Genomic DNA, 17,107 nt, shown 5'->3' on the forward strand with positions numbered 1-17,107 from the left:
CCTTGAGACTTTGATATATTTCCTTGAAGCCTTTTTACACACGTATCTACACACATGTACATGTATGGATATACATGCACATATATACTTTATGTTTGCTGATTTTATTTTTTAAAGATGTGTTTATTGGTGCATTAGAGTAATAGATAATAGTGAGGTTCATTTTGACATATTAATAAATATATATAACATACTTTGGTACATTTTAATCCCAGTCCTTCCATTTCCCCTCCCATTCTCCCTCCCCTGATACCCTTCTTTTACTCTATTTGTCTTCCTTCTGTTTATCTTTTAATTGGTGTGTTATTGTTATATATAAAATTGGAATGCACTGTGATATATTCATACCTGAGCATAGCATAATTTGGCCAACTTCATTCCTCACTTCTTCTGCTTTCTCTCCCCTCCTGCCGCCACCTGGCTTTGTATTCCTTATGCTTTTATAACTTTGGGAACATAATTACCTTTTTTAACCCTTTGATGTATTATAAACATGTCTTCATCACTTCCAGCAAGTAAAAATGGATTGTTACACATCTGGGGACCTTCTAAACTTTTCTGTTTGAAACTGACAGACAAACCCCCCTCAATGCTGGGGCTGTGCTAATATAAAAAAGAATGTGCACTGGAGCTTCAGCAATGACAACATTGCTATGGCAGCCTCTCTCTGAACACACAGCAACTCTATACCTCCAGAAACAGTGCCAATGTAATATATTGTCAGCTTTGGGGGTTCATTGCACCCATTTTACAGAAGAACAAACAAACATACTAATTCGTATGAATGAAAACAAAGGGTTTCCTCTGAGGATTACGTTTCCTGTCTCATGCTCTGAATGTACGCAATTAATGACAACAAGCGTAATAGTAATTTATGCACTAAGTTGGATGAAAACAATATGGAATTTTCAAAGCATCAAAAATGAATTTTTAATAATTGGATATTATTTGACATTTAATTTTATTAATTCAGTTTATAGGTAATTTGGTGCAGGGCAAAGGGTATTTAATAAGAAAAAGATGAAAAGATTATTTTGTTTATTTTTCCTTGAGATATTATCATTTTCCTATCATATATAACTGTATACATATACAGATATATATATTACTATACATAGTTACTATAATACACAGGGTAAATATGGTATTCCGTATTTATTAAAGGCTGAAGTTTAGAAATTTGTAGGTGTTGCAATCTCCAGTCAAAATAAAATTTTGTCTATATATCATTATTTCTATATTTACGCTGACTCCTGTGCTCACCCATGACAGCAGAGTCGTCAGTATGGTAGCATGGCCCTGCTAGTTTCCTTGTACCTCATCTGGTTTAGCCAAAGTTACACATAACCATGAGCTCTTCTTTCACCTATAGAAAGAAGTTAAATGAGAACAAGGGAAGCACCATATTGTCACTATTAAGCCTTTAGAGAAGCCCTGATTTTACCCACTCATAGGAGAAAACTTTCACCACCATAACAAAGCCTGAAATGATAATGATTAAATGATGCCTGTCATTTTGTCCCACCCCTGGGAACTGCTCTCCACCCACTCCCAAGTGATGGATGTGTTTCTCTCAGTGTACTGGATTTAGACACCGCAAAGGATACTGACAGTTAAATTTGTCAAAATCACTAGAGAGTTGGTAAAGCAATATTGAATCTGCTCTGTAAAAAGCATTGAGGGACCAAACAAAAACTCAGAAATGGTATAAACCCAGGCAACCTCCCCATACCACTAGGGTACCAAAGAAGGCTCACTCCCTATAATCAAGAGTTACAAAAATGACAAATCTAGAAGTTGTCTTAGTGAATGAACACAACCTAGCAAACAGTGCACCGATTCAGAAGCCAGAGAATTTCCCCAAGAAAAGTAAAATCCATGCCTTAACATTGATTATCTACACTCTTAAATTTGATGCTAGAGATTGAAGTACTGAATTATCAGCATTTATTCATGTAAATGATCCCACATGCTATTTATTTCCTAATCAATAAGCCTACATAGAAAAGTTTTTAAAAAGTGAAATGTACACAAATTTTCCGCCAGTGTCAACTTGAACGAAAATAATATTAAAGACAAAACATGATTCAATTCACCTCTGACCAGCATTCTTGTTTTTTTTTCTTTTTTTAGTGTCTGAAATCTGAAAGCCAATAGCCAATTCCACAAACTTTCTCCATAAAACTAGAGATTATAGTTTTCATGAACAAATACTATTTCAAAAATACTGCAAAGCAAACATAAAAAACAAACTTCTTTACTATAATGTCTCTGCTACAGAAATAGAAGCACAAGTCACATGCCCTTGTGTAACTTTGTAATTCTTAACATTGGCAATGACAGGGGACATAATACAAAACCCAATAATGTAATTTCAAATTTCTTTACAAAGAATTACACAGTTGCTTCTTTTGCTGTCTCTAAGTTGCTGAACCTTATTACCTACCCATGTTTTTATTAGGGATAAATGGCCTCAAGATTGCTTTACAGAAGCTCCACAGATTAAAGTAGCAAATACAGGAAGAAGCGTATTTATAATTTCAAAACACAAATCAGAAATTCCCTTTTGTTTTTTGACTATGTGCTCTATAAGGGTAATTTTGATTTTTGTATTTGCATTGATTTCAGATCCATTTGATCCCTATATGTTTTCTCATTAAATGATATTATCCACTCCATTTAAAAAAAAAATTGGCATTGGCATCTGTTTCCATTTTCAGAAAGTATATATTTTAAGCACATCCAAAATAGTTCAACATTTTCCCACTACTGCAAAAAATAGCAACACATATCCTCAATACACGCATTACCACACATGAATACATTTTTGCTCTTGGTCTCCCTTCAGCTCCATCTGCACTCTTGCTGTGCAGCAGCTATAGTATAAAAAAAAAAAGTCTATTCTCACATGCTTTTGATATTACACTATTTAATCACATACAGCTGTGGCTTATGAGACTGTTACAAAACAATTTTAACGTAGTACTTGAAGCCAATTGTGAATAAACATCAACCATTTACGCCGAATAAAAAGTTTGACACTAAAAAAAAAAAAACCAAAAAAAAAAACTTTCTTTTAAAGGAAAAGACTGGTTTTCCTAGAATTGGGCATGGTCATAATGGTGAGGGAGTCCTCTTCCTGTCAAAAAGACTGATAATGTCCAAAAGGATTGTGTAAAATCACATTAGTGTAAAAATGAAGCTTTCCAGAATTCCTGAAGCCAGAGAAACCTGGAATGAACTTGAGCCCTCCCTTCTACTTTGTATCCCTCCCTACACATTGCCTCTGCTTTTAGTGTTCGAAGAGATTTTATTACTTCACAGACATACTTTTGTATTACATAATTCTATTTTTTCCCCAAATTGAGAGAAATTAAAAGGAAAATGCTGTAGAAAGATGCTGTTGAAAGAAATAAATGTAGTGTTTCCTTTAACTTTGAATTTATTTTACAGGAAACAAAAAAAAATGAACTTTTTACATTCCTGTTCTATTTATGTAAGGCACCAAATTTTGTGTTGTGAAAATAATAACTGAGTTACAGAAGATATAGCAAAATGTGTCCCAGAACTGTGTCCAGTCTCACTGATACTAAAGATTAGGGATACAACAGTTACTAATATGGCAGTATGTAAAAATGTGATGTGTAACCCATGTGATTCTGCAATCTGTATTTGGGGTAAAAATGGGAGTTCATAACCCACTTGAATCTAATGTATGAAATATGATACGTCAAGAGCTTTGTAATGTTTAGAACAACCAATAAAAAAAAGAAAAAAAAAAGATTAGGGAGAATAAAAAAGAAAAACTGAAAGGGAAGGGTGGTCCCTTGTCTCTATTTTTCTCTTATTTAAAACCGATTAAAATTCTATGCATTGTAAAATGAGACAAACAGGATTTATCATAGTCTCATGCTATCATATTGCCCCCTGAAGCAAAAGAAAATATCTGGAGTTGTACCTAAATATTCAATTGCTGGAAGACTTTAGAAAACCAGTTTTGTACGTTTCAGACTTTCAAAGGAAAACAGAACTTGGGAGTTTTCAAGGCTGTTTTAAAACAATTGGCATGTTCCCAACTCTGGCTATCAATGCAAATCTGAGGCAGGAAGTACTAAGGAAATTCTAAACCCATTCCCTCCCTCTGCATGATTTTGTACATTTCCATGTGTAAGGAGTGTGTTGCGTGGTCGTTTTGTTTTGCTTTTGGAGGCTGGGCACACTCACATCTTGAAGGACGCCCTCTGCCCCCATAGAAGCCCCCCTTTCTTTGCCTGCTCATCACTCCTTGTGTTTTCAAGTGTTTGCTCTTTGGAAGGCACAATCCGGTTTGGACTACAGCTAGACTTTTACAGACAGGCGGGAATCCAGGCTGCAGATGGTGAAACTTCCGTCTGAAATCAGTGTGCAGTTGATGGATTGCTCCTTCCACCTGACCCCTTCTTCACACAAGACTCTGAACATAATCTGAATACCACCAGCCAGAAAAACTATGTGAGGGTCCCCAAATCTGAATCTCTTCCTTCAAGACCTTCTGGGGAACTAGATGGCCAAAGAAGGGAATGCAGCACTGATGTAAGAGCAGAATGATTAGGAATTCTGCACTGGATTGGTGGGACATGGTGAGCTGGTAAGAATGTGGAAGAGGAAGAAAGGAGGAACTTGCCTTGGGTGACTTACGAAGTTTTGTGAAGCTGACTAAAGTTTTCCAAATATCACATATGAAAGAAATACCTATTTCTTAATGGCAAAATATCAGTTCACCAGGTTCTAATGACTGTATTATTAAAATACTATCAAGTCTCATGTTAAATATCATAATCTGTCACTAAGAATTCCTCATTATTTCTTAATCAAAAGCCATGTCCCTTCTTGAAATTCCTTTTTTGGGGGGAGAGGTGGGGAGGAAAAATACTAGTTAAAAAGAAAATCAACAAAATCTTTTCAGATATGAGGTATGGAAAAGTAAGCACGTATAGCAATGTGACTACAAATTATATCTACAAACCAACTGCCGGGTTTTTGTGTTATTTAATTTACTTGAAGATTTTTCTAATATAAAACATCTTAAGCATTGGAAAATCACCCAAAGAGACAGGACATAAATCATATATCTATTCTTCTAAGCAAATATGTATCTATTCTTCTAAGCAAAGTCAAGAGATCAGTTTGAATGTAATGGGAAATGAGAGCAGAGAGGACAGGGAAGTGTCACATTTCCTAAAACTTTCATACACACACACATACACACACACACACACACACACATACATACACAAAGGAATGAAAACATTTTTCCTTTTTTTAAAAAAATGCCATTTTCATTCTATTTTAACCATAAGAAGAAAGCAACTGTATCTAAAGTTACACTATTTAAACAGAAAGTTTAGTTATTTGCATTTTCTGAATAATTATAACAATAGACACTTTCGTTCCTTAAAATAAAGATTCCCATCATACTTACCAAACAACAACAAAAACCAAACCAAACCAAAACAAAACAAACAAGAAACACCCCAAAGGTCAGCAAATATTTCTCATGGATTGGGAGGAAAAGAACACCTGAATTTAGACAACACTTTAAGGTGTGGTATCACCAAATATGATTTTTTATCAACTACAGAATTCTACTTCTATCAACCACGAGTATGCTTTATATGTTAGCATCATTTTAAATAGCCATGATTTTATAATTTGAATTGTAATCACAAACCAAGGTTAGAACAGTGGATTTTATGGATTATATCCAGACTTACCCAATAAATATAAGCAACATGTATTTTCTTTAAAAATATTATATTTAGAGAGATAAATGTTGAAGGAGCAAAAAGTGTTAAGAAAATAATCCAGTTGTTTTCCTCTTACCCTGGGCAAGAGAATGGTTTATTGTACAGGATTAACACTGTCAGAAAGTCCCCATATGTTAAAATACACACTGTCACTTCCTTCCAGCCTTTCTGAATCCAAGATTCAAAATAGAGCAAGTTTCACATCTTCAGCTTTCAGGAACGTTAATAATGTCTGTCATTCCAGAGGCTCATATTCAACAACTTCACAGCACTGTGGAAATTTTACAACACAATAATCAATATGAACTAGGCTGATAGCTACCAAACTAGCTCATCTTATAGTCCCTACTACCCCAACCTGAATACCTGAATATCAGCTTATGATGCCTAATGGATCTAACTTCTTTAAAAATGTTCCAGAAGTTGATGCCTTTGGTTAGCTTGAAAGTAACAAGATCCAGATGCTGCCTGTCTACATAACACTAAACTACGTAGGACCCCAAAACAATTTTTAAAAACTCCCTCTGTAGTTTCCAGGCTCTCTTCTTTTCCCCCACCATTTCCTTCTCCTCCTTTAGCCACAACACAAACACACACACTCACCAAACACATACACACACACACACACACACACACACACACACACACACTATACCAGTGTAGCTCATCCAACACCCTGTATCTTTGATAAAATATGCACATCATTCATTATTTTCTACTAATAATAGGTTAAATCTCATGCAGAAAAACAATCATTTCATTCATTTCAACCTAAAGTTTCTCTTCTGGGTAAACACAATCACAGAAAAGAACGACCCAAACAAAGCACGATTTTTGAAACATTTGGAAAAATTTAGCCAAGTGAGTAAAAGGGATGGAATGTTCAATATTTTTCAGGCAACGCTTGAGCTTATTGTTTTTGTTTCTTTGGGGGATGAAAAATGACTGTGAATTTCCCCCTTTTTAACTCGTCCTTGCTTTGCCATCTCCTTGAGGAATGGCAGGCGGCATTCTCTACTCAATCCCCCAAGGAGTTAAAACTCAAGGCACTGAGCAGGAGGGCTGGTCTATTTAAGCAGCAACAGCACAAACTAAATGCTCACAAAGGCAAAAAGCAATGCCAGTCGACCTTGGAGGGGCAAGGCGAATCACAGAGCAAGTGGGGGGTGGGGGGAAAGAAAGAAAGAGAACAAGCAATGATCCTTAATACAATACTGAAAATCTGCTGCCTGGTCTGCTTTACAAATGGGCATTGTTTGATGAGAAAGAAGAAATGAGAGATAACTACAGCATGAATTACCAAAGCCTAACCACAGCAGCGAGTATTGCTGGCTGCCCACACCACGCAGGCACGCCTTCTTCACTGGGCATATTTGTTTATTAAGAAGATGGTAGGGTCTGGTGAATGCAGCTGCAAAATAATATCATCCATGCACTTGAGGTGGTGACTCCAGAAACAACCCCCACCACCAATTTAATTGACAAACTGGAGCAGTGATTTCACACCTGAGAGTCTGTCATGTCTTAACTGCAGGATAAAGTTCAGGGTTGGCACTGCCCACTGCTTAGTTACGTGGGCCCCTAATGATCATTTAAGTACACGCTCACTCACAAAGCCTAAAGTATTTAACCAATTCAAGTCCAATTATTATCAGTTACATTCCATGCCTTTGGAAGAACCCAGGCCTCCTGACGGCGACTCACACAGAAAAACAGAGCGTCCCAAAGTGAAGACCATCATTGGAAAGCAAATTCAGCCTCTGGCATCCTAGTCACCCTCAATACAAAATAAAGTACACAAGGCAACTAAAACATATAAAGGTAGCCAAACAAACTCAAAGAGACTTTGGTAGGTACCCCATGCCTTCCCACATCCTCCTTTCATTCCATACTTAGCGATTAAAAGTTTGAGTCACCCCCATCCTGGTGTGTCCTCTCCAGTGGGAAAAACCCTTTGAGAGCCACAAACAAAGAACAGCTCACCAAAAAAAATCCCTGAAATTATATTCTTGTGCCTGATAATCACCATTGTGATCTCCTTTCTAAAATCCCTGTCCCTCTGCAAAGGACTTCCACAGATACAGGGAATATTTATGCTTCCAAATAACAAAGGAACTCGAGTCAAACTATTATCACTCCTTAAACAGAAAGCTACAATTCCGGGTTTGCTGCTTTCTTCTTCTATCTTCCTCTACCTCATTAACTCCATTGGTATGTTACCAATTTCAAAGAAGCAGGAAGAGGTGATAGGGGTGAGGGTTAAATAGTAATTCACATGCCTGTCTGCTTCCCATCCCGAGTGCAGAACGATACCACGCTGATTACCGTGGCTTGAGCCATACCTTGGTTTGGAGATAATGAGGATAGTAGTAAGTGTACTGGGGGTACATTTGTGGCTGATCCAGGCGTTTGCCCATGTAGCTGGAATCTTTATCTCCGAGGCAGGGAACTGGATGACAGGGTATAGTGCCCCAGGCCAAGAGCTTCCTCTTAAACCACTATTCCTGACAGTCCGATGACTGATGAGGCTTCAGAGACTCCACCACTTCACCACTTGCTAGTTCCAACACGGCAAGAATATCAAAACAAAACAAAACAAAACAAAAACACACACCAAAAAAAAAAAAAAAAAAAAAAAAAAAAAAAAAAAGGTTGGGGAGTGAGATCAGCAGGGGGGAAAAAAAAAAAAAAAACGGACAGTCTCTTCAGATCTCGCCTGGCTTCTCCCAGCTGCCAGGGTCCACTCGGGATGAGGCAGTTTGTTCTCTAAGCAGGCTGTCTGTAGTGATGTCAATTGCCAGCGTTTGTAAAAGGAAGAAAAAAAAAATCAAAGTCCTTTTAGCACAACTCCGAATCCTTGCAGATCAGCTTCCTGTCTCCTGTTTGTCTGATTCCCCACCTTAAAGAAAAAGGAAAAAAAAAAAGAGAGAGAGAAAGAAAGAAAAAGAAAGAAGGGAAAGAAAAAAAAGAAAAAAAGAAAGAAAAAGAAAAGGGAAAAAAGGAAAAAAAAAAGAAAACCTTGCACAGCTTAGTTGCTGCTGTCTCCCTCCCAGAGTGACATGGTGTTCGGGGCTTGTCCTGTCCTTTCATTCACTTCCCCTCCTTCCAGCCAGTGGGTGGAACCGAGAGAGCCTCTCCAGGGAGCAGCGTACGCAGTCCAGAAGGCTGCAGTATTTCCTCCAAGAAAAAAAAAAAAAAAAGGCTGCTTCAACCCCTGCTGCCAGCAAAGTTGCGATTCCCTCTGCTGGCTATCTGGAATAGCAGAGCAGTTTTTTGCAGCTAAGCTGCCGCCGCTGCTAGAACTGAACCTGGAGAACTCAAAAGCAGGCGGTGGATTATTTCTTATCCCTCCCTCCATCTACCCCACGAGAGAGAGCTGCCTTCTTTTCTGTTCTTGCCAAGTTCTGAGGTAAGCCACACTGCTGAACAAAACATAGAAGACCACGGGATGGGAGGAGAGGATGAGGGAGGAAGGAGGAGAAAGGCAAAGCAAGACCAGTAATAATAATAAGAATGAAGACAGAGGACCTAACCTTGCTAGTTGAATGGAAATAAAGTGTGTTTGGGTTGATTTCGAAACCGGTTCACACACACACACCAAAGCCAGATAAATCCAGGACCTCCATGAGAAACTGACCTTTCACTTCCTGAAGACAAGGAGGATGCTACGTAGGGAGGAAATTTCAGGGTCTACTCCAGGGCTGTTACTAACAAGCCACACATTGTACAAGTAGATGGACCAACGTATAATATCAGAAATAATCATTCTTATGCTTACATCCATTAAAAAAAAAACACGAAAGGAAGTGATCTCCTAAGTTTATCAGCTTCTTTATAAATAAAATCAGCATTTCTCCCATTGCCTCTCGCTTTATGAATTTTCTTGATTCGTGGATGCTTTAATCACTTTACTGATATCATCACAAGGAAAAAAAACCCACAAAAATCATAATTACTTGGCAGAGTTTTTTTCCCCACCAATAATAATGTTCTGACATGTCTATCAGCTGCTACATTATAATACAAATTGTTTCGGAGAAAAAATATATTTCCTTAAAGGGTCCCTTTTCAAGGCAGTGGGGAGGCTAAAATTAGACGTGCCAGCTGTGTTTTGCTGGGAATGCTCACGCATGCCCAAAGCGTGGGCAGACCAATACTCTGCCTCTCCACTTTGTCAAGTTGGCTCTGTTCTCCTGAGTCCAGAATCGCCTTTTCAGATAAAAGGTTCTTGGTAAAAATCCAGCTTCCTGGCCCAAAGCACAGAATTTGGGCTCCATGCACACATGGTGTCCGTCCATGTACAAGCCCCATCACCACTGAAGCAGCTGGCTTCCACTCAGGGAAACTGGTTTCTGGAAGCTGCATGAGAGCCTGTGTGTTCCTTGAAGAAAGATGAGGATGGTGGGTAATAATTGTGCTTTTCTTTTTCTTTCTTTTTTTTTTTTTTTGGTACCAGGGATATTGAACCCACAGGCATTGAGCCACTGATCCACATCTCCAGCCCATTTTTAATATTTTATCTAGAAACAGGGTCTCACTAAGTAGCTTAGGGCCTCGCTATATTGCTGAGGCTGGTTTTGAATTCATGATCCTCCTGCATCAGCCTCCTGAGCCACTGGGATTACAGGCAGGTGCCACCTCACCCAGCCAATAATTTTGCTTTGTTTTGTCAAGAATAATAATCCAAAGGAAGGAAGGAAGGAGAGTGAAAGGCAAGCTTTAGGAGCCCTGACAACACTGTCATTGAATCAGCTGTGCAATTTTTTTAATGTGTCATTCTGGACCTCAGTTGTCTTACCTATAAAATGGAAGTGCTGTCAACTTCCCCAGCTAACAGCAATAAACTGATATTAAATACCACATTGATTTTAAAAATTCTCCTGTGGCATCATATTGCTCAGACCATGAAGTACTGACTCTTTGGAACTGTTTTCAAGACACTTTCATCTCAAACCTTGAACTTGGCCTCACACATTCTGCACTGGAGTTGCCTATAATCCCAGTGGCTCAGGAGGATCACAAGTTCAAAGCCAGCCTCAGCAATTTAGTGAGACCCTAAGCAACTTAGTGAGACCCTGACTTTAAATAAAATATTAGAAAAGGGCTGGAGATGTGGATTAGTGGTTAAGTGCCTGTGGGTTCAATCCCTGATACTGAAATCCTGAGGCCTTCCCTCTGCCTCTCCTCCCCTCAGCCCATCCTCCTGATCTTAGCACATGCATCCCCCCTCGGAGTAGTTTTCTCTACACCCTTGCTTTCCCCACATGCATTATAGTTGTCTTAACAGAATGCTTATTCTGACTGCTTGCTTCTTCCCTGATGTTATAAACTCTGGGACAGGCAGGTATTACATCATTTTTGTTCATCATCCTATCTCCAAAAAACCAGCATGGAATCTGGCACAAAATGGATGTTCAGTAAATGTTTGAAAGACACAATATTTTATACGTGATATATAATTTTAGCAGAACTCATCTCTTCTTCAGTACATTTTGTTCTTTGACACGGATCAGAAGCTTACATGGGTATAAAGAATATAGAGACACCCGGACCAGAACTAGGTCTTTCCTTCACAAGGTGTTTATTCTAGTGGGTGAACAAAGGAATAAGCAAACAAATACATAGTATGAGATCAGGAGATAGCCAATACTGTAAGGAAACACAAAGCAGAGAAAAGAGAAACAGTATCTCATGGATTCTACTTTTTAAAGTATAGTCAGAAAGATGATCTCCCTACAAGAGTCTTAAACTTAAAAGGGGGGTATGAACTGTTCCCTGAGTTTTGGGTGCTGTTGGCGTGTTCAATACCTGCCTGGGCTCTAGTACTGCCTCTGCTGCATCCATCCACTTGCATTTCTTGATCCATCAAATGTCATTGTTCGCTCCACCGGGTTAGTATAAGAATCAACCAAGATAATCACAGGAAGTATTTATTTATATACCTTTAACATGTTGGATCTGCTCAATAAATGCTAGTCAGAGGGAAAAGCCCATACAGAAAGGCTGCAAAGGAAATGTACCCTCAGAATGGGATAGGGATGGCACTGGGGCTAGAATGAAGGGAATGAGGAGTGATGACCATAAAGTGAGGCTGGAAAGATGCCCTTGGGCCAGATCACACTGGTCTTGGTAGAATTTGGTATGGCAAGCTAAACTGCTGGCAGTTTGCATGAGAGTAAGGACTCCATCCAAATAGTCTGGATCCGGGCATGTTCAACTCCAGAATACTGTCATCCTAAATGACCTATTGAGGTCTTCCCAATCCCAACACCCATAAGACCAGCATCCAGGATTGATTTTGCAAATCCTGGCACTATGGAAAAAGGATGTCCTTGTTCTTAATTAATAACTATCCTAGATGTTCCCTGAAAAAGTAAAAGAACACTGTATTATTTACAAATAAAAGGCCAAGTAAATAACTCCTCAGCCAAAGCTGTAGCCCACTTATCTGTAAAGTTCCCAGCATGTATTGATGCTATCAACAATTTCGACACAAATTGCCACTTTGCAAAACCCTATTCTATTTCATTGGATTATTGTAATGGTCTGGCATCAATTGTCATTAGCTTAAGACAGTCATTGTGCATTTAAAGCGCTTCTTAAGTAATGCAAAGTGGGTTTACACTTGTGAGAATTATAAAAGCTGTGTTCTTATTTATTTTTTATTTCTTTTCCCCTTAGAGACACTAGTAGCCATGGCAATCCAGGAGGCAAGATACTGATGTCAGAAATAGTTTTTATATCATTTCTGCTCTGTTGGAGCAGTAGCGCTTTCCATTTAAATGATCAAGTTAAGGTAGGAGGTAACTGGTTTAAGGCACTCTCTAAATCAGAAGCCAGCTGTGTCCCATTTGCCAACTCACCACCAAATTCCCTACAAGTGCAGGAGCAGCAAAGGGCATCAAAGGGCCTGGACATTCACAGACTCAATGTGATGCACAGATCAGGCCTCTTTGACTGACAGGGTCGAGATGATGCCTCAGACACACCATCAGTTGTTGGGAAGGGATGATAACTGCAATAAAGGTCAGCTGGGAAGAGACAGAGACACTCTTCTGGTTTGCCTTTTGACTTACCCACAGAAAGGACAGCTGAGTTTTCTTTGTATTTATTTATTTACAAAGCAAAATAAATGAGCAGCAAATGAGCAGGAAAATACTCTAATTCTACTGCTGCATCTTGGAAAGCAAGTATACTAGTCTATCACTAAGAAAATTCATGACCTTGAATATATTTTCTTTTAATCTTGGCATTTCCCCCGTTCTTTATTCAAATAGGAGAAATCCCTTTTTAACACAGCTGCTGGCAGAGGGATGGTAAACATCAAGGTTGCTTAAAAAACAAACAAACAACAACAACAAAAAAGACAAGGTGGTTGATTGCAAAATCCAACTTAAAGTAGTATTAGAACTTTCTTTCTCCTACTGAACATTTAACAATGATTTAGGGAAATACCCTAGACAAATAAGGAGAAATAGACAACTACCGATTTAAGCATACCTGTTCCAAACTTAAGCTATAATTGAACATAAAAATATTGATACAAACATAACAAAATTAGCTTTGGAAGATAATTTTAAGTAACACGACAAAATTATAACTGATGATAGTTCAAGATGGTTAATCTGGTAGAAAAGCAAGACTTCAAAATAATGAATATCATTCACTACTCAAGCACCTACTATATGTCTAAATAATAGGAGACATCAATCTAAATATTATCTCCCTATTCTCAAATACGCTTACAACTCTAAATTTTCCAAACTTCAGCCTGTCATGAATGACTTCAATGTTTCTTTCAGGTCTGAGCACCAATTTGTAACAATAGTTCTTAACTAGTTTTCTTTATATCCACTCAATGTTTGCCCGAAATACATACTTATAGTTTTATGTAACAATCTACACGAAAGCACATGATTATTTTGTCTCTGTTATCTTTGTACAAATTTTAAACCCTCCATCCTCTTACGCTCTACATATTTTTCATGGCAATTAATACTGGAGGTGGACACAGTAGTTCTCCTTTCATACTAGAAATATCCAGGCTTACGTTTCTCTACTCCACTGAGGGTGGGCACAGTCCTGTGAACTGCTATTGCCAATAAAACATGAAGCAGCAGTGGTACATGTTAGCTTCGGGGCAGGAACACTTTCCTTTCAATACATTTATAAGAATCAGCTGCAGCTGGGCACAGTGGTGCATGCCTATAATCCCAGCAGTTTAGGAGGCTGAGGCAGGAGGACTGTGAGTTCAAAACCAGCCTCAGCAAAAGCACAATCCTAAGCAACTCAGCCATACCCTGTTTCTAAATAAAATACAAAATAGGGCTGGGGATGTGGCTCAGTGGTCCACTGCCCCTGAATTCAATCCCTGGTTCCACCCCGCAACCCCACCCCCACCCCCTTCCCCCACACACAAAAGATTCAGCTGCTGAGGGCTGCTGAGGTTGAATTCTTCTCTGGTGGAAGCATGTGCTGTACAATGAGAACAAAGTACCTTGAAAAGCTGAGAACAATTACTTTGGGTAGGTGCCTGGACTAGCCACTGACCATTCACAAAAAAACAAACTTTGCTTAATGTTCTACAAGTGACATTTGGTGATTGTTAACACAGAGTGTCCTACCCTAGCACAACTAATACAGCATCACTTGCAAATTGCGTACATAATTGTTGGTTTTCATATTTGAATATCTTTCTTATTAATACCTAAGTTTCACAGGGCAGGGAATTTATCGTATTCACATTATATCCCAACATATAGAATAATCCTTGGAATTTAATACATACTAAATAAATCAATGAATGGTTCCATCTATGATTACCTCACTCATCTACTGTTGGTTATTGTACATTACTTTGTGAATTTAAGGAAGGGAAAATCAAGCAAGTACCAAAAGATATTTTTAAAATCTTTTCATATAGGACAACCACTACTATATTGATCATTTGAAGGGGGAAAGGTTTACCATATGGATTATTGAAAATGGGTTAATGAGATTGACTGAGAAAGGAAGAATGTGGAAGAGTGGTATGGATGAAAGGTTTGTGTCCCCCCAAATTCATGTGTTAAAATCCTCTCTACTGTGAAAGTTTAGGAGGTGAAATCTTTTGGAGATAGTGCATGAAGGTGGAGCCTGCAAGAATAGGACAAGTACCCCTATGAGAAGAGACATTAGACATGTGATTTTCTCTCCACCATGTGAAGATATAATGATAAAACTTCCCTGTGCAAACAAGGAAGCATGCCCTTTCCCAGACACCACAATTGCTAACCCCTTGATCTATACTCCTCAGCCTCTAGAAATGTAAGAAGTATTTGTTTGTTACTTAATCCACCCAGTCTTTGGAATTTGTTATAGCAGCTCAAAGTGACTGAGACAAGGAAGAAATGAATTAACAGAGAGATGGTCTACTGCATATGTGATATTGTACGAGAGACTTACAAATGTTCCCTCGGTTAAAACTCAAAATCATCTGGGAAGTAATTATGATTGTTCATGCTTTACAGTTGTAAAAACTGAGATGGAGAGAATTTACCCAAGCCAAGCTTGCCCATGTACAACATGGTAGAGGAATATTCCTGATTCATGTCTGGATGGGGTTCAAACCCAACTTTCTCCTCAGCATCATTTGATGGAAATCTTAAAAGCTTTGTTTCCAAGTTGGCTGAGAAAACCTTTGTGTTCAAACTGGGGAACTCACAGAATAACTAAATAACTCAGTTCAGTCTTCATAGAGAGAGAACTGGAAGGAAAGAGAGCTTGGCCTTCCACCAGAGTGTCCATCTTGTTTGGATGACAGATAAGATGGTTCATTGTCACATCCTGGCCAAATAATAGTGCCAAGTTTTTTGATCACACAGAAATCTAGATGTTGCTGTGAGGTCAGTTTCTGATTTTGGGTAACATTAAAATTGGTACACTCTGAGTGAAGCAAATTACACTTCATAACACAAATAACTCCCATTCAATCAGTATAGGGTGTTAAAACTAAAGACTGAGATACCCTGAAAAGGAAGCAATTCTGCATTTTTACCGCTTCTAAACTCAAGACTCAATGTCATCTCTCCCCTATGTCTCCAGACTGCTAACTTATCTGACTGCTGGGTTCAAACTAAAAGTCACCTAGCTAATTACATTAATTCCTCCCCGCCCCCCACCCCCCGGCCCTTTTCTCTTCCTTTCTCCATACACAGGTTCTGTTTCTTTGGAGAACCCAAAGAAATTAAAGGAAATATGGAAGCTAAAAGACCAGTGAAGTGGACTTCTATATATTCTTAATGTCATTTACAATAACTTTAACAGGTTAATAAAATACATAACTTCAAATTTTTAATTCTTTTCACCCAGTAAGTCGAAGAAACTAAAACAAATCATCCAGATAAGCATTATAAAAGTAATTGGAAAGATCTGAATGTCTAGCACACTGGTTAAATAAAGCACAGTATAGATTCTGATTCAACCCACTAAAATGATACTTAGGAAACAGTTTAACAATGTGAGAAAATGCTTTGGCTGAGTAACTAATGGAAACTATCAGAATACAATATTAAATATGTAGTAGGTTTTCAACCATGAAATATCAACACAAAGATAAGAGAAGAACTACATCAAAATAATAACTGAAGATTTTTCTCTTTGGTTGGGGTAATTGGTCACTTAACTTTTTTATTTGGGTAAATTTGTTCTAACTTATCTAAAAGTGAGAATATATGAAATTATTTAAAATAAACTTTTTTGAAAGAAAATTTTAGGTAAGTATATTCCAAAAGTATAGTTTTTATTATTAGCAAAGAGGAAACTTTTGAAAGTCCAGAAGTGACAATATCAAAATAAATTACATGTGTCCCATAAGCAAACATTTTCTATCACTATGCCTCCCTACCATATTCCCATACAAAGAATTCCACTTCTTGCAGCTCATCAAGCCAACCTGCTCTGAGGTTACAGATAGGTTCCAGTGGTAGTTCTCACAAGCACATTTACTGCCCTGACCTGTGCCAAGTAGTGGACCAGCACATTGGAGAACACACAACGAAAACCTTAAAGCAGGGGAAAATGTGTAGCTGCTTTGCCACAGGGAAACATATTTTTCTAAAAGGAATATCATCACTTTTTATTGACCTTCCAGATTCTAGTTGCCAATAGCTAAGCAAGTTGGGTCGATATGGCTAGATTTAATTTGGTTGGGCTGACTCTTTCTCCTAGCGGGGGAAAAAACAGATTGCCAGAAGTCCAGGCCAAAAGCCTTCTAAATAGAATTCCCAGATAAAATACAGCATATCAACTTAATTTTAATTTCAGAAAATAGCTAAATATTT

General features: G+C 38.2%; 1 protein-coding gene across 8 annotated transcripts in view; it reads right to left on the bottom strand.

Annotated features, from left to right (window-relative positions):
* Window positions 1-8,918, bottom strand: part of RBMS3 (RNA binding motif single stranded interacting protein 3) — a gene marked incomplete at its 3' end in the record, with an annotated part of 671,965 nt that extends 663,047 nt beyond the window's left edge. For 4 of the 8 annotated variants that reach the window (XM_081285621.1, XM_081285618.1, XM_081285617.1 and 1 more), the window contains exon 1: window positions 8,129-8,916. In XM_081285621.1, the coding sequence (XP_081141747.1) occupies window positions 8,129-8,203 (75 nt within the window). In that variant the 5' untranslated portion in view covers window positions 8,204-8,916. Of the gene's footprint in view, window positions 1-8,128 lie in introns of all 8 variants that reach the window. The other 4 variants (XM_081285615.1, XM_081285620.1, XM_081285616.1 and 1 more) reach the window with 2 other exon arrangements.
* Window positions 8,919-17,107: the final 8,189 nt, after the last annotated feature.

This window comes from Spermophilus citellus (genome assembly GCF_964194105.1).
Source record: "Spermophilus citellus genome assembly, chromosome: 3".
Classification (NCBI taxonomy): domain Eukaryota; kingdom Metazoa; phylum Chordata; class Mammalia; order Rodentia; family Sciuridae; genus Spermophilus; species Spermophilus citellus.